Source organism: Mastigoproctus giganteus, chromosome 11 (genome assembly GCF_048544385.1).
Source record: "Mastigoproctus giganteus isolate SK-2022 chromosome 11, ASM4854438v1, whole genome shotgun sequence".
NCBI classification, from domain to species: Eukaryota; Metazoa; Arthropoda; class Arachnida; order Uropygi; family Thelyphonidae; genus Mastigoproctus; species Mastigoproctus giganteus.
Genome location: NC_143585.1, coordinates 151764091 through 151787365, shown reverse-complemented (window position 1 = coordinate 151787365; position 23275 = coordinate 151764091). Strand labels below are relative to the sequence as shown.

Below are 23275 nucleotides of genomic sequence, written 5' to 3'. Positions count from 1 at the left end.
CCTAATTTATTCATACTTCCTGGCTCAATGTCCACGATTTTAAAGTTATTTTCATATAATCCAAATGAAATCCCTACACATCCCTAGGTATTACATACCTAAAGATGAGTATAGATACTTTATGTGGAGTTCATTGAAAGAACATGCAAATTTACCCCCAGTTGTTCACAACTGGTGAGTAGGGGCTTGGCACACCTAGGGTCCTGAGATAATATCATTATTCTTCTCTTTCTTGGTAATTCCCTTCTACTCTCTCTCTCTCTCTCTCTCTCTCTCTCTCTCTCTCTCTCGCTCTCTCTCAGGGTAACTAGGAATTTTTTTTTTCGCTGGTGCAGCAAAAGCCTCAGTCTTCCTTGAACCATATGGCTAAATATAATAATAATAATAAAATATGATAACTTAAAAGGTTTAACTGACTTTAAAAATGGTACGGTAGCCGTTCACAAACGAACCAGTATAAGTATACTGGATTGCAACCCTGATGTGGAGAAAAAAAAATCCTACTTCTCCCATCCATCCCTCCAATAGTGTGCCTACTTTTCCTTGAATTTATTCAAACTACTCACTTCCATAACAACGGATAGAAGCTTATTCTAGGAAGGGTGTAGAGTTGCTAGAACGAGTACAAAGAAGGGCAACAAGATTGGTGAGGAGAACAAAGGGGTGCTCTTACCAAGAAAGGTTTAAATTCTGCAAATTGCAGCGCCTGGAGAGTAGGCACCTGCCAGGTGATCTGATTGAGGTGTATAAGGCCTTGAATGGGTTGAGCAATTAACCACCCGTTGTCTGAAGGCAAACTGCACATCTATTCTGCAACCATCCTTCCTCAGTTTGAATTTATCCCCTCTCATGTGCACAATCTGAGCTAGAGGAAGAATCTCATTAGCATTGAGCTTACGTCAAAGTCTTAAATATCTTATTTAGATCACCTCGCAGGTGAAGAATTTTCAGGCGCTGCAATTTATAGAACTGAAGCTTTCTTGGTAAGAGCGTTTCTTTGTTCCCCGCACCAATCTCGTTGCCATCTCTATACCCGTTCCTGCAGCTCTACATCCTTCTTAAAATGAGGCCTCCAGATCGTTATGCAGTATTCAGGGTGTAGGTTGAGGAAGTGAATGTCCCAGAGGGCAATCCCAGAATTATCCAAAATTTTAGAATGTGTCCTTGCAGAAACTATAAACTGGAGTTTCTTCAAGGATCACCACTACTTACTTGGAGCTCTCGTCTTCCCAGATCAATATTTTGTACGTCATGCACACTTTCGAAATGGTCTGCAGTGACATACACGATAGTATCAAAAGCAACAGCATGCCTTTATTTTTCAAAGAATCTTTTTTTTTTTTTTTTTTTTTTGCGACAGTATTTTATAGAGCATACCTCCTCTCCCCCATGCTCTGTAACACCCATTTTAAACTAATCGTCTGGGTTCCCTCATTCTTCTTACTTGTGATGCCAGACTTAGTGGTATGCCTGGTTCACTACTGTGAGCAATCTAGGAACACTGTTTACAAGGTAATTTTGGAAAAGAGACATTGAATTCAACTTTGCATTCCTTTATCCCCCAAACATTGACTATGTTTTATGTACTAGTGATTGTCTAGGAGTATAACAAATGGAGTGAAGTTCTCCTAATAGATAAATCGAGATTTTGTCAACAAAATCGATTCTTTATGACCCTTCTTCTGCAAAGAAATACAAATTGCTATTATGTCCATGTTGGTACACATCTTTCTTGTATACATGTGTAAGAAATATCTTTCCTACAGAAATATAAACAGCTGTCAAGCTGTCTATGTTTCCACTTCATGTTAATGGATGGCTAAGGCACACCATGCATTTTTCCTTGATTGCGCTGTTAAGGTGCAGATAAAACATATACTCGTATACGCACAGTTGCCTGATTGTTGTCAAAAGAGAGCACCTAGATTTCTCTAGGAAAAATGAACTGTGAACCCTGATTTATCTCAGATGACTATCCCAGCGGTTCTACTCGGCATGTGGAACTTGTGGAGAAAGGCCCAGTTTCGATTAGACTCTGGTCGGAAAGAACTGTGTTCTGTGGACTTATTTATTTTTTTAGCATCGTGGCCGATTTAGTAGATGTTGGCGACGGCCGCGCGGTTTTTCTTCCACAAACCTTTTTTTTTTTTTTTTTTTTTTTTTTTTAATGAAATTAACTGATGGCGTCAAAATAATGATTCTGGGGTCTCATTATTTTGCTATCTCGTCCACGTTGGTCGTGATAATAAAACCAGCCCCATCCTGTTCGAGCTGTCTTTGTGAACTTTGGACAATGGCGAAACTATAAATTCTTCCTCTTGTCAGAATGCCAAATATTCCCCACGTAATCTTTAACAACTATACTAAATTAGCCGTCGGTAAATCTCAATTCTCGCCCCTCCAGGGTTATGGACCTGGTTGTATGGTAGTTTCGTCTAGTGGGATTGTTTTTATCGAGGAATAGGAGTCTTATCTCCTTCATCATTAATTGGTTATTTTCATTTTATTAAGTTTGATTTATTCTTTTCATGTTATGGGGTGTATTACGTTACCTCCGGAGATTATATTCCACACTAGCGTTATTCAGAAATACTTAAGATTGGCTTTCATCTATTAAATTTTTGCGCAACTGCTTAGTTTCTAAATATTGACGTGTTCGCTTGTAAATTGTCAATGAAAATTGAATTGTTGTTTGAGTAAAATTTTTTGTTGTTTTTATCAGATCACGTTGCTTCCTAAATGCGACAGATGGGCTGTATTTTGACATACTCCGCTCTTTTTTTTTTTTTTTTGTATTTTTTGCTTCACTTTTGAATAGAAGTGTATACAGAAAATTAAAAGTCACAATATCTAAATGTTATTTTGACAATAGGGTGCTTTCGAAGATTTAAACGTTAGGTGATGCATTTGAAACTCACGTAAACTAAATAGCATGCGGTTGGTGTCTTTGATGTGAGTTTCTTCTGATTCGAAGGGGTGAAAATAATGTCTGAATTTTACCTAGTGTAAAGTTCATTAGAAAGAAGCAAAGATCTAATTTATTGTAAAAAAATGTGTATTGGAAATCGGACTAATTCTATTTTTTATGATACCAAAGTGCCTTGGGAACAACAAGTATCAATTTTAATAATTTAGTGCGTTGTAAACTATGCAAGGGGGGCAAAGTTGAACTTTGAGCTTATAACTATTTATGCAGTTTTCGCAGATCTATAATACATATGCAGACTTAACTATGGAAAGCAACGGAATGACATTTAAGAATGACATCGAGGCAATAAAGCTACTTGAAATACCTTCAACTGAATCAGAGCAAGATTCTCCAGAATTTAGTCCTCCTAAACGTAAAGTTAGATTTAAAAAGTAAGTTCATTTGTAGTATCGTTTTTGAGTCGCAGCAGACCCCCACCCTTTTTGTCGTTGTGAAATATTTGCTAAATATTAAAGTTGTTTTTAGAATATAACAAAATACAGTACAAAGAACTATATAATATCGGTGTAAATACACCATAGTTTACCCATAAGTTTAACTACATACGTAGTGTAACGGCATCGTTTAGATTTCATCTCATGTTGTGGCTATCTTCACAACGAGATACCAGGTATTGCACTACTTCCAATAAATAACGTTTCTCTAGTAGAGGAGACTAGTACTACTTCAAATAAATAACGTTTCTCTAGTAGAGGAGACTAGTACTACTTCAAATAAATAACGCTTCTATAGTAGAGGAGACTAGTACAACTTCAAATAAACCTCTTTGAGGTTTATAAACTTCTACTTCAAAATCGGAAGTAGTCCGATACCTGGTATCTCGTTGTTGAAGGTGGTCACGATATGAGATAAAATCTAAACGGTGCCGTTACACTACGTATGTAGTTAAACTTATGGGTAAACTATGGTGTATTTACACCGATATTATATAGTTGATTCCTACCCATAACACATTATGCCTTGTGTATTTAGTCTTCGAAATAGTACAAAGAAGTAAAATTCAGTGATCATTAATTTTTGAAAGCATTATGTGGACAACTGTAATTATTCAGGGTATTCTCCTTGTGCAGTCTCAGCTCTTGCGGCTAGTGCAGAAGTTACGATTACGGCCCTTACTCGTGTTGCGAAGAGGTTTTGGATTCGGGTTCCAGTTACTTGGGAAGAACTTCTATGGGAAATTTCATATGGTAGCCGAGTTTCTCTTGGGTTGCAGTTTTTTTTTTTAATTATAAGAAATTCTGTTTTTTTCCAAAGCTGGAAACTGACCATAGAATACAGTTTGAAGATGCAATATATTTAGTGTCACGACTTTAGTTGCCTTGGTGAAAAATCAGCCAATATTACCATAGGTGTGCACCTATGGCGAGGGATGGTACCACATCTCACATTCTGGATTTTATCTCCAGAACATTGTTTTATATTATATGATTATGCTGTCACATGTTAATGTTTGTAAACATTACTAGTATGGAAGGTATGAGCCATACTCCCCTCACCAAATAAAATTTGGGTGGTTTCACCGCTGGCTATAACCATTCAAGAGTGTAGTATCATTCGAGAAATATTTGGGCCCCTTCCATTCTGTGTCTCTGCCCCAGTACTTTTCATCTGCATGACCTCCCTTTTGCATGGTCCTGGGCCTCCGGAAGTCATGATACTAGTGATGTTTTATAAAACTAATAGAAGATAATCCTCCTGCACATAGGATCTTTATATCACTACTAATGACGCAGGGGAATTAATCTAATGTATTTGAATTAGTATATATGAGGTGAGCCAAAAGTTAAAGTGTATATTTAAACAAAAATCTTAAAATATATATAAACACTGTAAACATGTTTTACATGAAGAATAATAAAATAAATAATAAAATACAAAAAAAATTACCTCTCCAATGATGGTGATATTAGAAAGATAGTAATATTAGAAATATTATTAGATACAGGAGGATGCAGGTCAAATATGCAGGTCCCAAAATCCTTACCAGGGTGGAAAAGCTCTGCAATTGAACATTTTTAGGTTCAGTTGCAGTGTTCTTAAAAAAAATCATTATAGACTTCTTTTTCATCTTTGTTGGAAAATTCTTAAAACATTTCCTTTTAAGAGATTGACAGCTTCCAGTTCTTTTATAAATTTTAGACTGTGCTTCATCAGGGTCCATTTTAATTACTTTGTCAGTCAGAAACTTTGACATCTTCAACGAGGCTTTTAAATCAAAGCACTCACACATGATCTAGGCACCTCCGTAGCTAGGTGGGCAGGAGCGGCAGTGCGTAGCACACGCTTCTTGATTAGACCGGGGTTCGAGCCTGTGACCCCCAAATACGGAAGATGTGGAAAGGTCGGGGAATGACCACCTCATATCCCCGGAGCAATATGGCCTTAGTTGCTAATGCTCCTAAAAACCGAAGAGCAACAACATCACACATAATCTATATCATGGGCCAAACTTGCAATTTTCTGCCACTGTACACCCCACGAGTTGCCTTTTGGTGCTTTGGGCCACAGCTTCCTTCTATACTATTTTTCTGCATGTATCATTTTCTCTGAAATATATGTTTATTATTATTATTTATTATTATTATTATCATCCCTATGGTGCAAGGAAGCCCGAGGCTTATGCTGCGCCAGCCAAAAAAAAAATTTCCCCCATTACCCTAAGAGAGAGAGAGAGAGTCAGAAGTAGAAGGGAATCACCAAGAAAGCAAGAAAGAGAAGAGTGATGATATCCAGCTCAGGACCCTGGGTTTGCCAAGCCCATACTCACCAGGTGTGAGCCCCTGTTGTAAATCCCTGACAACTTGCCATGGTGGGAATAGAGATTGTTTATAAAAGAGGTTGGGTCAGGACTTTAGGTGTCCTATATTTCACTTTTTTTTTTTTTTTTAAATCATTGTAAAAGTTCCATCACATTGCTGTATTTCAGAGGTTTAGTTCCAAGGATAAAAATCGCTGTTATTCCAGATTAATAGAAGAAATGAAATAAAAGTGTGCCTGACCTGTGTAATACCACACAGTAAGAGTAAAGCAATTATTATATTGAAAATAAATGTCCTCTCCCCTGTTTTTGTTTTTTGATGCCCTGTAATGTAAATATAAAATCTGGTAACCCCAACATATCTGGAGAGAGAGGGGAGAAGCAATTTGACTCAGCTGAATGCAGCTGAGTCAAATTGACAACAACCCTGTTGAGGTAATGGGTAGACAATGATGTTTATGGGATATACCTGAGTATACATAGTATGCTGGAGGTTGAAATCAAATACAGAGATAACATTTCATAAATTATTAAACCAAGTTAAATGTTATTATTATTATAATTAGCCATGTGGTGCAAGGAAGCCTGAGACGTTTGCTGCCACAGCCACAAAAAAATTGAGTTATGCCCTGAGAGAGAAAACAAGAGTCCGAAGTAGAAGGAAATCGCCCAGAAAGAGAAGAATGATGATGTTCTTCGATTTGCTTCTATTTAACAAATACAGGTCAATGTTGAAAAAAAGTCGTGAGTTAGGGTTAAATTTGAAAGTGTCTGCAATTCTGCCCAGACACGATAGGAGGGAGTATATGATGAGAGCCTTGTCAATCAGTTTGGCCCTTGAGAGATTGTGCAAGGCTCACAAGGAAGAATTTTTTTTAGTTAATAGTAGCTGCAGGCAGAGGAGAAAATGATCCATTCACTGTTTCTATTGTAATGAGCAGCAGTCTAGAGAGCAAGTTGATGGGGATTTCAAGAGTTGCTGGAAGTCATCATGGAACAAGTATATACATGGGCTGGTTAGGGTAACTTAAAGTAAGAACAGGTGCATGTATACTTGCATGTACACCAATGTTAGAAGTATAGTAAATAAATTTTATGAATTTGAAGTGCTGATCAAGACATCAAAGGCAGATATTGTTGGGATATCACAGACATGGTGCCACACAGATAAAAGCAGTGCAGAATTGGAATTTGGAGAGTACAATGTGTACAGAAAACTAGGAGGGGTTATGCTGTTAGTTAAGAAACAAAATCTAAGGAAGTGCATCCAGTTGACATTGGTAGACAGTGCAGTGTTGAGTCAGTTTGGTGGGACATAAAAACTGGGAAAGCTAAAATGAGAGTAGGAGTGCGTTATAGGCCTAATGGCGCTGATGAGTAAAACAAACAGTTGTGCAGAAAAATAGTGGGCCAATAAATCAGAATGTCTTGTAATGGGGGATTTTAACTTTCCGGATATTGACTGGAACTTGTGGGTTGGTCACTCGCACACTAGCAAGACTTTTGTGGATTTATTGAAGGATTGTTTTCTACAGCAACATGTGTGAGGGACAACCAGAAGGAGTAATACTCTTGATCTGATTATCAGTACTGATTATTCATGCATTAAGAATTTGCAGATAAAGGAACCACTAGGTACCAGTAATCAGTGTACTGATGTGGGATTTACTTAAAGATGTAACTGCGATCAACTGTGAAGGGAAGGGTTTGTTTTCGTAAATGTGACTGCAGCGGTCTCGGACAGTTTTTAAATTCTGTACAGTGGGATCAACTGATGATGTTAAAAACAGTGAATTCTAAGGCCTGATGTAGCCCAGTGGTCAGGAGCGAGAGTGCATAGCACGCGTTCCTTGTGTGGACCGGGGTTCAAGACTGTGACTACTAAATACGATAAATATTTATATTGACGATTTATTGTAAACTCTACTGACTTGGTTGTCGTGCCGGAGTATAAACAGAAAATTTATTTATTTTATTTAATTGGGAGGCCTGCAGGGAATTAACCTTGGAAGCTGCTAGCCTTTTCGTACCAATAAATTATTTTGTGAATTATTATTGCATATAATTATCAGGTGACACAGAAGTCTGACAGATATAAGCTAGTCTGTAATCGAGTCACAAAGAAGGTTAGACAAGTGAAGGCTGATTGCGAGAAATCTTGGCAAAGGATGTAAAGGAAAACAAAAAAGAGTTCTTTACTTATGTAAACTCTAGAAGGAAGGGGATGAATCAGATTGGTTCACTTGATGTAGGTGGTTCGCCTGTTGATTATCATGCTCAGATAGCTGACAAACTGAATGAGTAGTTTGCATCTACAATCACACATGAGGAATTCTGTAAGTAAGAGGAGGACAGAAGTTTACTAAACTCTAACAGGGAGCTAAATGATTTTGTAATAACGGAGAGCAAAGGGGAGGAGAAATTGTTGAAGTTAAATGTAAAAAAGGCACCTGGGACAGATGAAATCTATCCAGTTATATTGAAGGAGGCAGCAAGGGAAGTAAGCAAACCCTCAGCCATAATTATGAGAGCATCCTTAGATTCAGGGGAGGTCCCCATGGACTAGAGATGTGCAAATGTATCACCAATTCACAAAGGGGTTCAAAGGGTGACACAAATAATTATAGACCTGTTAGTTTATCTTCTGTTCCGGGAAAAATAATGGAGTCACTGGTTAATGAAATGATGCAGGATCACCTAGACAAGACTGCAGTAATAATTCAGACACAGCACTGGTTTGTTAAGGGAAAGTCTTGTCTGACCAATTTAATTAAATATCACGATGTGGTCACAAAGGAACTGGATTCAAAAAATAATTTTGATATCAAATACTTGGATTTCAGGAATGCTTTTGATACTGTTTCACATGGAAGACTGCTTTACAAATTGGAGCAGTGTGGCATTAAGGGAAAGTTGCTGCAATGGATAAAAGTATGGTTGAGTGTAATACTACAAAAACAAGGGAAATAAAAAATAACTGATTAAATCAAAATAAAAAATTAAAACAGCAGAGAATGGTAATAAATGGACACTGCTCTACGTGGACTAATGTTATTAGTGGAGTCCCCCAGGTTTCAGTGCTGGGCCCATTGTTGTTTTGTGTATTTATCAATGATATTGATAAAGTTATATCAGGCTTAATGTCCAATTTTGCAGATGATACAAAGGTTGATAGGGTTGTTAATGATAGTAAAGACAGTATGCTACTGCAACAAGATCTAGAAAAGTTAGGCAGATGGGCTAAGAAGCAGCAACTGAAGTTTGACATTGACAAATGCAAAGTACTGCATATGTGCAGGTAGCAGTAACCCAATAGAAAGATACCATCTGTGTGGTGCTACTCTCAGGGATGTGGAGAATGAAAAAGACCTGGTGATAATTGTGCAGACAGGCTACCAGAGCAGGTCATTGAGTTTTGTCAGCGATATATAGGAACTTTGCTAGCAGAAACAAGGAGGTTATTATCCCCATGTATAAGGCATTGGTCAGGTCACACCTTGAGTGCTGCATACAGGTCTGAAGACCTCATTTCAGGAAGGATGTAGAGTTGCTAGAACGAGTACAGAAAAGGGCAACAAGATTTGTGAGAGGAACAAAGGGATACTGTTACCAAGAGAGGCTTAAGCTCTGCAAGTTGCAACACCTCGAGACTAGGCACGTGCGAGATGATCAGATTTAGGTGTATAAGCCCTTGAGTGGTTTGAGCAGGCTCAGTGCTGATGGGATAGTACCGCTTGCTCGGATTAAGAACCTGAGGAGGCATAGATTCAACTTGAGGAAAGACAGTTGTAGGATAGATGTGTGGAAATTTGCCTTGATAGTTGATTGCTGGAACAGACTTCCGTCTGTTGTGCAAGATGATAGCTTCAATAAATTTAAGGCTCAAATAGTCAAACATTTGGAGTGACTGGATGGGTGAAATGGGAAGGTTTTTTTTTTTTCTTTTTACCCTTTTGGCTGATGCTATATATAAGCTTGCTTTCTTGCATCATATGCCTCAACCAATTCTAATGTTAAAATGTTGTTATATCATATTTTACTGCACTTATCAGTTGTCTAGAGTTGTCTAGCATGAAATTTTGCCACGTTATATAGTACAGTGTAAACTGAGTAAAGTTTATTCAGAATATCAAAAGCTCTTGAGTGCTCTAGTGGAAGTTCAGATGATAAATAGCCATATTTTATAAGGAAGCAACAAGTTTTTGCTGTGACAACAAAAAAAAAAAAAAGGGGAAATAAAAAATTAAAATATAAATAATAAAATTTAAAAATATAAAAAGAGAAATGAAAAGGATGAAAATTTTAGCAGCAAAGCAATGATACATTGCTATATTGTATAAGAAAATCACAGGCTTTTGCTGCACTGCCAAAAAAAGGAGATAAAAAAATAACTAACTATATGAAAATAACAATAATATTAAAATAAAAAAATATACAGGTAACCCTCATATAACATGGTAGTATGGTTCCTACAAAATCTCGTGTATTGCGAAACCGTGTTATACGGGACTAAGAACCAGTACAAAAAGGAGAGTTATGTTCCAAAAGCTAACGAAAATATGCCATTTTTTTTTTTTTTTTATAACTATTGGAATCATAATTTTTATAATAGTAATAACTTAATATTTTAACTTTATTTTTATAATAGTAGTAACTTAAATAGTAATAACTGAAGAAACGTCTTACCTTGCAAACTGTGATACTTATATGTGAGATAATGTACATTCATTTAATTTTCTTCCTCTTTTTCGCTGCTAAGCATAATCTCTTCTGTGGCATCTATATTTCGTGTACCTTCTGCTCTCTTTAAAAGTCATGAACTGCACTCTTCGAAGTCAATTATTTTTTATAGTCTCAAACAAGCACAAGTTCAATAGCACACAACGTAACCCCGGGATCTCCCAACAAAATACAGTGGACCCCACTTTAAATGATACATGAAAATCGGAAGAATATTTTCCAGTTAGCAAAATAAAAATAAATTTACGTTTGCATACATAGCTTAATTAATACACATTGTAATATGTACATACAAATTGGTATTTCTATTCACTGACTTTTTTTATTTTTTTATTTTGTTTGTAAAATTTAAAACAGTAAAAATGATAAGCAATTAATAACAAAGAACATGTCACGGAGAAGTTGCAACAAACACGATACGGAGTAACAAGTTTCTGAAAATTTGTTTTTTATATTATTGAATATTTCATGGAAGGGGAAACACATTTCACCATAATAACGTGAAGAACCACAGAATTACAACTATCGGTACTATAGCAAATGCAATAAGATCGAGTTAACTACCCATTTATAATTGATTACGCTAACAGAAAAGACCAATAAACTGGAAATATTTACATTTTTTTTTATGGTAGTGACCTCCAGAAATGTGCTTTGTATGTATGTATTTATTTGTCTTTGGCGGCACCTGGAATGTTAGTTCATCTCCGCCTATGAACGTTAGTTCATCTCTGCCTAGAAATGTGCTTTAGAAAAATATCACGACAACGACTAGGGAGTCAATAGTGATTCACAAAAAAGATTGTAAAAGGTGAAAATCACATCTAACATAATAGCAGGGTTTTCCCAGCACAAAAGCTCAAAAAGCTTTTGTGCTGAGATAACTCGCATACCATGTTATGCGAGATTTCCAGGAATTCTCAAACCGTGTTAGAGCGAAACCTTGTTGTAGAAGTATAGTGTTGTGCGAGGATTGCCACAATTTATCAATCATGTTAGAGCAAAACTGTCTTGTAGAAGTACGGTGTTATACGGGAGTGACCTGTATATAAAAATTAAATATATCAAAAAGAAAATGGAAAGCCTTCATATTTCCCTTCTCATGTAAGTAATTCGCCAGCTGAACTTTGAATTTACCTATGCTACCAGCCTCAATTACCCACAGAACTAACTTATTCCAGTAATTAGCAACTCGCCATTGGATTATAGGAAAACTTCCTATAATCCAATCTAAATATTTTTCTCAGACCTAAAGTTTATTTTATAACAACACATCATTCCATGAGTGGCATGATGTATAGCTAAATTGTTGTTTGAAGATGTTTTTCTCAGATATTTTTTTAGCAGCATATGCAGTTAAATGTAGAAATTAGTAAGCACCTCAACATGCACAGAGTGCAGTCTGTCTCTAAACCCTCTACAGGACCACAGACTATTCTCAGATGTTTCCTGGTGCTTCCTATACCATTTCTTAAAGACTTTAAAGACAGCAGAACAGGCGATTGCTACTTTAATTATGCATTTCTTACTTTTAACATTTAAGATTCTTTACCATTTCTGAAATGTACAATTAATAGTTAGCCATTAGGTAATTCTGTATTCATTTTTATATAAAATTTGCCTACCTTTAATATAGACAGTGCCAATAGTTAAATAACACACCTATTCTTTTGATGGTAACTTAATTATTTAATAATCAGTTAATAAAAAAAAATAACGGTGAATCCTCACAAACCTGAAATGCTGCCTTTTGCATCAGCCAAGATACTGGCTAGCAAATTAGCTCTTTTTATATACACAATAATATAATCTCAAACTAAAGTAACTTTAAGCTTTTAAAAATTAAATTCAAGGAAAAGGCCTTCTGGGGCCAATCAAAGATATGTTTACTCCAATGTTAAGGTTAAAAGGATTAAGATAAAGGAGAGGGAATTGAAGTAAGCAAACCCTTAGCCATAATTATGAGAGCTTCCTTGGACTCAGGGGAGGTACCCATGGACTGGAGATGTGCAAATGTGACCCCAATTCACAAAAGAGTATCAAAGGGCAACACAAGTAATTATAGACCTGTTAGTTTAACTTCTGTTCCAGGGAAATTAATGGAGGCACAGGTTAAAGAAGCACTGCAGGATCATCTAGACAAGACTTCAGTTATAGCTTGGACACCGCTTGGGTTTGTTAAGGGGAAGTCTTGTCTGACCAATTTGACTGGACACTACGATGTGGTTACAAAGGAACTGGATGCTAAAAATAATTTTGATATCATATACTTGGATTTCGGAAAAGCTTTTGATACTTTTGCACACGAAAGATTGCAGTACAAATTGGAGTGGTATGGCATTAAGGGCAAGTTACTGCCATGGATAAAGGGATGGTTGAGTAGGAGACCGCAGAGAGTGGTAATAAATGGACACTGCTCTACATGGACTAATGTTATTAGCGAAGTCCCCCGGGGTTTGGTGCTGGGCCCATTGTTGTTTTGTGTATTTATCAGTGATATCGATGAAGGTATATCAGGCTTAATGTCCAAGTTTGCAGATGATACAAAGGCTGGCAGGGTTGTTAATGACACTAAACACAGTATGCTACTGTACCAGGATCTAGTAAAATTTGAGCAGATGGGCTGAGAGGTGGCAAACGAAGTTTAACATTGACAAATGTAAAGTACTACATATGGGAAACAGCAACCCCAGAGCAATGTATCAACTCTGTGGTACTACACTGACAGTGGTAGAGAATGAAAGGGATCAAGGACCTGTGGGTAATTGTGCAGGCAGATATGAAGTTCTTAGAGCAGTGCAGATGGGCTGCAAGCTCATGGTGTCTTGTCAATGATATACAGGAATTTTTCTAGCAGGGATAAGGATGTGATTATTCCCTTGTATAAGGAAATGGTTAGGCCACACCTTGAGTACTATATACAGGTCTGGAGGCCTCATTTCAAGAAGGATGTAGAGCTGCTGGAACAAGTACAGAGAAGGGCAACAAGATTAGTGAATGGAACAAAGGGTTGCTGTTACGAAGAAAGGCTTAAGTTTTGCAAATTACAGTGTCTGGAGACTAGGCACCGACGATGTGATCTGATAGAGGTGGATAAAGCTTTGAATGGTTTGAGCATGCTCAATGCTGATGGGATTCTTCCTGTTGCTCAGAATAATCATCTGAGAGGGCATAAATTCAAATTGAGGAAAGACAGATGTAGGATAGATGTGCGGAAGTTTGTCTTTAGCCAGCCAGCCAGCTAGTGGTTGATTGGTGGAACAGACTTCCATCCCTTGTCGTGGAAGTTGATAGCCTAAATAAATTTAAGGCTCAGCTGGACAGGTATTTCGAACGAACGGAGGGGTGAAGTGGAAGTTTTTTTTTTTTTTTTTTTTTTTTTTTTTGGCTGATGCTGCATGAGCTTGCTTTCTTGCATCATATGCCTCTACTAATGCTAGTGCATTGAGCTGTAACTTGTTACTTTTCAAGAAATGTTTTTCCCTTGGTTTCTCCATTAAAAATTAATTATTGGCACTCATGTGCAATTATGATTTACATCCCCATTTGAGTTTCTGCATAAATAATTATTAAACTTATTACTAAAAGTATTATGTTCATTTGAGAATCTACTTTGAAGTTATATTTAACATGAAAATATGAAACCCAATCTTGGTTTGGCCATGTAATCATACTATCTGTAAACTTGTTTTTCAGAAGATTCCGTCCGACTGCAAAAGTTAAAACGATTACTGGCAGAAGTCATATGAATTGTCCTTGCCACTGTGCAGAAGGTGTAAAGCTGTTCATTTTACTGTTATTAATTATAACAATCAGTATTATGATTTGGTATGTAATAAATCTGAATTCACGGATGGAAAGAATGCAGAAGATGTTCAGTGATAGTAAGTATATTTTTTTATCCAGGCAAAGGAAACATTACCATTTTAAGTGTTGTAATTCAAATTTAAAATTTTTTTTTATTTCAAAGATTTTAATTAGCTGCAGCAAAAAATATGAATTACTCCCTCCAACACCCATATTATGTCAATGTTGCACTGTATCAAATCCAATGTATATTTGCATAAATAATGAATTAAGAAGATATCTTCTTAATTTATTATTTATTTGTTAATTCGTAATGGAGATTATCTTTAATAAAACTAACGAAGTTATAAGTAAAATTAAAATTTATCTTATTCTTTATATGAATATGAAATAATAAAGATGTATTTAATTGCTTCTAGATTTGCATTATATTTGATTGATTCTGCTGATACACATTCGTGTAATTTTATAATCAAGGCTCAGCTGGTATGGAAATTATCAATTTCCATACCTTGTGAGAGCATTTTTCTGTACATATATTTTTAAAAAATATACTGTGTATTCCAATGTACGAGTTGAATTTTGAAGTACAAAGAAAAAACTAAAATTCCTTCATAAAATTTTATGGCTTTAATCTTAAACTTGAATTAAAGCCATGTGTGACATGAATTAATACCAATGTTTACAGTTTATTTCATAAAATATTTTGGAAATTATGTTTTGGGGTGTACTTTCTGGGTTCTCAAAAAGTAAACTTTGAGGATTGGCAGTTTCATATTCTTTATATAAACATGTTTCATATAAACAAAATACAGTAAAGCACCCTTCCATATTGAAGCATTATTTCTTTGTAAAAACGTCGCAATACAATTTGTAGGACAGATTGTAAAAAATAACAGTGGGGGTCAAGTTAAGCAGTGTTTATATGATTAAGTACAAATATTCAGACAATAAAGAATAAATCAACTTATATGCTGCAATATACAATAATACCTGTATTTTAATATGAAATACTTAGCAGATACTGTGTATACTTAAAAATAAACTTTTGACATTGTTGATTTCTTGTAGAAATCCTAAGTTTTGAAATGAGGCATTGTTTATAGGGTACAGTACTATGCAAAGATAACAAGGAACAGCTCACTCACATAAGCATCAAATGGGTGAATTTATAAATTTGTGGACCTAGTGATAATTCATACACGGGCCCCCTAGAAATATATCATCCACATATGTGACCTAGATAAAAATCTGTGCATGGGTCCTTAATAGATAAAATGTTTGAATAATGATGCTCAAAATGCTAATTTGTGGCTTGTTCATATGCTTAGTATCTGATATCTTCGCTATGTTCATCTACACCAGACCTGGCCAACCTGCAGCTGCGTGTGGCCTGCCACATTATTTTTGCAGCCTGCCAGATGATTTTTATGCTACTGACCACCTCAGTGGAAAATCATTCACTAGTTGCAGCAGGCACGATAAATAATGAGAAATATAATATTAGACCAGCTGTACTTCCCCGAATCCCCACCACTCCTTCCCTTCTTTGAACCAGAAACTCTCCAGACGGAAGTAATTTATTTACAATGCAACAATGAATTAAAATACATTCATACCACAACATCAAAAATCAAGTTTTACGGCACGTATGTGACAGCAGAAAAATATCCCGAATTAAGATTTTTTGCACAAAAAATTGTGAGTGCCTTCGGATCTACATAAGTTTGTGAAACTTTCTTTTCAAAAGTGAAATTTATTAAAAGTAAATCTTGAGCTTCAATAACAGATGAAAATCTGGAAAATCAATTAAGGTGTGCAACTACCAATATTGAAGTAGATTTTAAAAAATTGAGTGATTGCAAAGAAAAGGAAATATATCATTGATGTAGATATATAATAAAAATGAATGAATAAAATATTTTTATGGCATTGGATTTTTTATTTTTAAAAGTTTTGTTTTATTTTACGTGCGGCCCGTGGAAAATTGTAGTTTGTCAAGGTGGCCTGCAGAATGATTTGGGTTATACAGGCCTGATCTACACCCAACTGAACCCACTGGACACATTTTCATAAAATTTATGTGGTTCCTTTTCCCTTAAATTTTTGATGAGCCATCCCAAATTTTGTTAAAATTGAACAAATAGATTCAATTATAAATTTCGATAATGCTGATTATTATTAATATATTTTTTATACATATGACATAAACTATCCATATACAGTAATTCCCTAACATATGTAAGAGATACATTCCAGGACTTCTTACATAAGTCAAGTTTTACATAACTTGGGAATGACTAATAAAGTATTGAATGAAGAAAAATAGTTATATATTTTTCAATTCATTAGTTATATATTTTTTTATATGTTAGTTATATACCGGGTGGTTATAAAATAAGTTTCCTTATTCAGGAGACCCTAGTGTCAAAACGGTTAGAATTAACGCTGTCAAAATTGGTGGGTATGCCATTTAGGGTATGGGGAAGCGATTTGTAGAAGAAAAAAAAATTAGTTCAAATTTCCACCACCAGATGAAAGACAGTGCTGCACATAACTAAAAGTTATCATTTACTTCAAGACACACTGCTTACGCAAATGACATCCTGTTAGATAAAAGCAGAAAGGCCAACGGCACTGTCAATAACCATTATGGCTCTTACAAAAAAGAACGTGCTCTTTTAGTAAAACTGTTCTACCAGAATAATAGTAACGCTAATGCAGCACTATGTGAATATCGGAAACTTAAAGGTTTGCGTAAAGGACCTTTGATATCAGTGGGACTTAGAAAACTAATAAAGAAATTTGAAGCGACTGGGGAATTAGGTGTAATTCCAGGCAGGGGACGACCACGTACCAGAACGGAGGTAGTGGATGAAGTGGCAGTTGCAATGACCTCCAGGTCAGAATGCAAAACACTACCAGTCAGTAGTGCCAGAGGTGTGTCAAGAGACTTGAACCTTCCTTGTTCTACTGTATGTAAAGTGCTTCGAATAATTTTATGTTGGTTCTACAAGATTCGTGTAGTGCACGAACTAAAGTCTTTTGATCAGCAACAATGAATAGACTTTACTCAATGATTTCTGGCTTGTATGGAACTTGACGATACGTGGGCTCGAATGATCTTGTGGTCTGATGAGGCACATTTCACTCTTTATGCGGTTGTAAATGCACAAAACTGCTGAATATGGGGAACTTCTCGTCCATCTGCTGTGCACGAAAGGCCACTACAAAGTCCATACATTAAAGTATGGTGTGGATTCACAGCAAAGTTTTTATAATTGGACCATTTTTCTTTGAAGCGTCTACACCTCATAGCCCCGTAAGGTATATAGTAACTAGTGCACGGTACTGTGCTCTTCTAAGAGATCACATTATTCCCGCTCAGCAAAAAAGGCAATGGTTGGAGGCTGTAGTGTTCATGCAAGATAGTGCCCCTCCCCTGTTCGTCGACAAGTGAAGGAACTGTTCTGTTCAACATTCGGAAATGATTGGATAATTTCTAGACTTTCCACAGTTCTGGCCAGTCCAATCACTAGATCTCAATCCCTGCGATTTCTGGCTATGAGGATACCTGAAAGACAGAGTTTATCGTGGCGGCATACAGACACTTGTCGATTTGAAAGCAAGCATTAAACAGCATGTAGCCAACATCCCCAATGAGATGCTATGCGAAACTGTGTCGCATGCCATCCTCCGTTTTCAGAATGTCATCTCAAGTGAAGGAAAGTTCATAGAACAATATCTGTAGATTTCTAAGTTCTGATATTAAAATCTATTCCTAAGTTAAGTATTCCATCTTGTGTTTACCTTGCCAATTTCTCCCTTGGTGGCAGAAATTTGAACTTATTTTTTTCTTCTACAACTCGCTTCCCCATACCCTAAATGACATACCCACCGATTTTCACAATACACAACCTAACTGTTTTCACAACCTAACTGTTTTGACACTAGGGTCTCCTGATTAGTGAAACTTATTTTATAACCACCCGGTATATAGAAAAATAGTTATATTTTTAATTAGTTCAATTAAAAACTTTATCTGGAGACAGCGGTGAAGTAGCCGGAGTGGCATATAAGAAAAGAAAAAAAAAGGAAGAAAAAATGCATGTTATTGTACTGTAAAAAGTAATATGTATTCCGTACCCTTGGTTATTGTAGTTGACTTCATTGGTGCCGATCCCTTCACTGCTTCTCGTATTCTGTCTTTGTCCTTCATTATTGTGATCACTGTTGACACTGACAAATCTAAATTCTGTGCGATACTTGTTGATGTTTGACCATTTTCTTACATCCTTATTATTTCAATTTGCTGATCCAAATCGATCACTTTCCTTTTATTCATAGATTGCTAGTGCTGCTGTCACTTATTCTCTTAGTCAGCACCATGATAACGGTCAAAATGAAATTTTCTGTAAAAAACTTCACAGGATTAAGGCGGAAACACACTATTATCACCTCACGCGAGCTCACATTTTACTGAAGCACATTTCTGGAAGTCACTACTATAAAACAATAAAAAAAATTTGCACTTTCTGGTTTATTGGGCTTTTCTGTTAGTGCAATTCATTATAAACAGGTAGTAAACATGATCTTATTGCATTTGCAATAATACCGATAGCTGGAATTCTGTGGGTATTTGCATTATTATGGTGAAATTACATCTTATTCATTATATATTTATATTATTCATTATTTATTACATCATTTGTGTGTGGCCCCTTCACTGAAATTTTCGGTCGTATTAAAAAAAAACAAATTTTCAGAATCTTCTCTTCATTCCTATTTTTTAAGCTTTCGTCGTTATTGATTTTTTTTTTTTTCACTCTTTTAAATTTTACAATCTAAAAAAAAAAAAATTGAGTGAAAAAAATTTACATAAGTCTGAAGTTACGTAACTCGGGCTCACGTAAGTTGGGGACTTACTGTACTGTATATTGTAGCTGAAGCACTGATTTTTGTTTGGTGCCACATATTGGAAAAATGAGTGGGCCATGGTAGATTCACAAAAGGAAATGTTCAAAAAGTAAGATTTTGTGCATATGAAAGGTTGAAGATCATTATATTTCACTTATTTCCAGGAGGAAATAAGTAAAGTGCATTACAAAATGTAGATTGCATACTGTAATGTGAGATGTTCTGCATTTCAGTTATTAAAAATCCAGGAGGAAACAGAAATTAAGTGAATTATACAAAACGGTCTAGTGAGTATGACTTTGAGGTATGTGCAACAAAATGAAAACAATTACCTATATATATTATTAGTTAAATTATAACAGGATAATGAGTTATTTACTTTTCAATTCTGTTAATCACAGAAAAAGGAAAAAACAGTTTATTCAAGAAACAAAAATTGCTTACTCCTTAATGTAACACACATCATATGTTACCTGACTTGTTTATTTAATACACACTATAATCACTGCACTGATGTGCTTACACCTACATGTGCCTTACCACTTGCACATGCCTTATTTAAAAACATAATCTAATTAATGCAGTAGACTCTCTAATAGTATTTGTCACGGCCACTTCCAAATTATAGACCATAGACAATTGCCTTATTTGTTTAGATGTAAATTTGGCTCTCGTCTTGCACATATAATAACAAGAATAATGATCTTACATGATCATGGTCCTGTAGGTTTTGGTTTCTGTGACCTTTTTCTTAAAGGGGTACAGCAGCTTCATTACCATTACCACAATATTCTGATATACACTGTAGTGAATTACATATAGCATAACTGAGTCCACTACAGTGTATATCAGAATATTTTTAGTTTCTTTTCAGCATGGCTAGTTCTATCTGAAAATAATTTGCTATACGTTTCTTTTAACAAAAAAATTGTATATTAACACTATGTAGAGTTATTATTAGCCACACCAGGCGAAAAAAAAAAAAAAAAAATTTCCCTATTTCCCTATTACTACTAGAGAAGAATGATGATATCCAGCTCAGGACCCTGGGTGTGCCAAGCCCATACTCACAAGATGTGAGCCCCTGGGGGTTGAACAGTGGTTCTTTTTGTAATCCCTTTTACTAATGAATGTTCAGTGTAGATGCACAATATTTTGTTCGTAGTGAACTCAAAAGTAGTTGAAATGGCATTGATTTAATTTTATCTCATATTGTGACTACCTTCACAACAAGTTGCTATGATATTGCACTACCTCGAATAAGTAATGCTTCATTAATTTTGATTTATTTTACTTGTGTAATTTCTGATTTATTTTACTTAAATGTCAACTTTAAAATCATTTATAACTAAATAAAATGACAATATACTTTTACTACAAAAAAAAATATTTTTTTTTCTGAGTGAGTATTGTTGAAAGCATATTTTATTTACAGCCTAGATAGATACGATTTTTTGCTTTTAATGCTGCAACTTTTATCCCCATATTAATATGGGAATTCAACTTTGCAATCAAAAATATGCGGGTTCAGTTAGCCCCAAGTTGAATTCAGTTACTAATTCTGATATCATTTGGGCCAATGAAGTGAACTACTTATGTGAATGTAAGTGGAAGAACTTGAAATCGTGGGAAAATGAGAATAGTTTTGTTACTGTCCTTAATTTTATTTTCTTATTTTTCTTTGGTTATATCATTTTTAAAAAAATTACTTTACAAAATAAAGAAAAAAAAATTTAACTATAAATACTGAAATTCAAAATCACACATTATTTATTTATTATTTATTTTTTTGTGAAATGTTGCTATATCATATGATTCATTCAGAAATGTGGAACATATAGAGGGTCTAATATTGAATTCTTTTGCTGTATTTTTTAAAAACTTCTATATTTCACTTCAGGTATTGCCCTTATAACTGTATTTACAATTTGGATTGCACAATGCCATTCATAATTTTCTGAAAAAAAAAAATGTTGTTGTTGTAAACCAGTAAATTTAGGCATAGGTGGAGTCTTAAAGTAATTCATTGTACTGAAATTTTAAAAGTGTGCCAGGAAATTATTTTGTTCAAACATGATATTTTTATTGGTTTCTCTTGTTTATTTTTGTTTGATATATTGTAATTAAGTTTAGCAAATCATAATTAATAGTACACTGTTTTCAATTCAGTTAAAAAGTTAAACTTAAATTTTTTATAATTAAACCAAATGACTGTATCTCACAGATGCTATGCCAAGTGCATTTGGTCCATTTAGGGGTGCCTAGCATTTCATATAGCAACCTATTTCCATGTGGTATCTGTGAGATTCCAGTGAGAGCTGTGTGATCTTGTCAATAGAGTTTGGGTTTATCTGCCAAAAAACAAACAGCTCACAAAAAATACGAGCATTCAGTTGTATCTGCTAGATGCCACACAAGCATCTGTGTTTCAGTTTGGGTTGAATGACCTTAAATTCTTAAAAATACATTTAAAAAACTTTCTGTATTATTATTATTATTATTGCTACTGTATTATTTCTCCCTGATTGGGGGTTCCACCTTGTGACGGATATTGCTACCAAGTACATAGGGTGGTTGTTATGTCTGGTGTTACTGTTGGTCGAGGAACTCTCTGACTATCTTAAAGGTGTTCAGGATTGCCACTTTCTGGAGTTCTTTGTAGGTGTTCGCTGGGAGACGTATTGCTGCTAGGCTGTTATGTAGGGTCTTTGGCGTCATACATGTGGTTGACATGATCTTTGTTGCACATGCCACATCTCTTTGATCTCCTGATTTTTTTTCTCCATGGGTTTTCTGCAGGTTGCCAGTGTTGCGTATCGCTATGTCAATCAGATAGTTAGCCTTTTCCATCTTGTCCACAAGGGTTATGTCTGGTCTGTTGTGTGGGATTGTCCTATCTATTATTATGGCACAGTCTCAGTACAGCTTGTGGGTTGGGATCTCTAGTACTGCCTGGGGTTCATACTTATAGTACGGTACACTTTCTTCGATCAACTTATATTTCCTTGCTAGCTTCTGATGTATTATTCTGGCTACCTGGTCGTGTCTATGAGTGTACTCAGTCTGAGTGATCACCTTGCATCTTGTGGTGACATGTTGGATTGTTTCTGATTCTAGGTGGCATAGTCGGCATGTGTCATCGGACACTCTGGGCTTCATTGCGATGTATTTTCTATAGTTCCTGGTGTTGATTACCTGGTCTTGGATGGCGAGCCTGAATCCTTCAGTCTCGGGGAAGAGTGTCCTGCTCGTGAGCCATGCATTGGAAGCAGTTTTATCTGTGTGATCTTGATGGAGATCATTGTAGTGTCTGCCATGGAGTGTCTTCTCTGCCCATCTTTCTAGCTTCGTTTGTGCCTCCTGGTTGGGGGGGGGAGACTCCTCGCTTAGGTTGAGTGGGGTATACTGCTTGTCTGTCTTCCTTATGGCCTGGTGGAGTGCTGCTGTGTGTTTCTGGAAGTAATCCTTCAGGTTAATTATCGCTGTCTTCTGTTGCTCAATGAGGTCTATCAGGCCCCCTTCCTCCATCTTTCCGGGCAATTGTCAGTCTCTCCACGGCAGATTTCGGGTGGTGTTGGCAGCTCTTGGTCATCACTGTCCTTGTCTTTCTCATAATATCCTCTAGCTCAGTGTTAGTCCAATCTATGACCCCGAAGGAGTACGTTAGCACTTGGACTGCATAGGTGTTTATGGCTTTAACTGTGTTTCCCCCCATTCAGCTTTGCTTTCAGCAGGCTTCTGAGTCTCTGATGGTATTTTTCCATCAGGCTGGCCTTAATTTCCTTGTGCTGTAACTGCTGAGCCTGCATCATCCCCAAGTATTTGTAGGCATCTCGCTTTGCCATGGCTTGGATCTCTTTACCAGTCTGCAGCTGGTAGTTTCAGTTGACTTATTTTCCCTGGTGCAATCTGTGGGTCTTGCATTTGTCTAGACGAAATTCCATTCTAATATCATTGCTGAATTCTTCGGTAATCTGGAGTAGTTGCTGGAGGTGCTTCTCGGTTCCTGTATAGAGCTTGATGTTATCCCTGTACATCAGGTGAGTGAGGGTGTATAGGTTCTT

General features: G+C 36.0%; 1 protein-coding gene across 1 annotated transcript in view; it reads left to right on the top strand.

Annotated features, from left to right (window-relative positions):
- The first annotated feature begins 2890 nt into the window (after positions 1 to 2890).
- LOC150078517 (uncharacterized) overlaps positions 2891 to 23275 on the top strand; it is a 257309-nt gene continuing 236924 nt past the window's right edge. The window contains exons 1-2 of the mRNA XM_090384324.1: positions 2891 to 3360; positions 14184 to 14371. Coding sequence (XP_090240450.1) covers positions 3191 to 3360; positions 14184 to 14371 — 358 coding nt within the window. The 5' untranslated portion in view covers positions 2891 to 3190. The remainder of the gene's footprint in view (positions 3361 to 14183; positions 14372 to 23275) is intronic.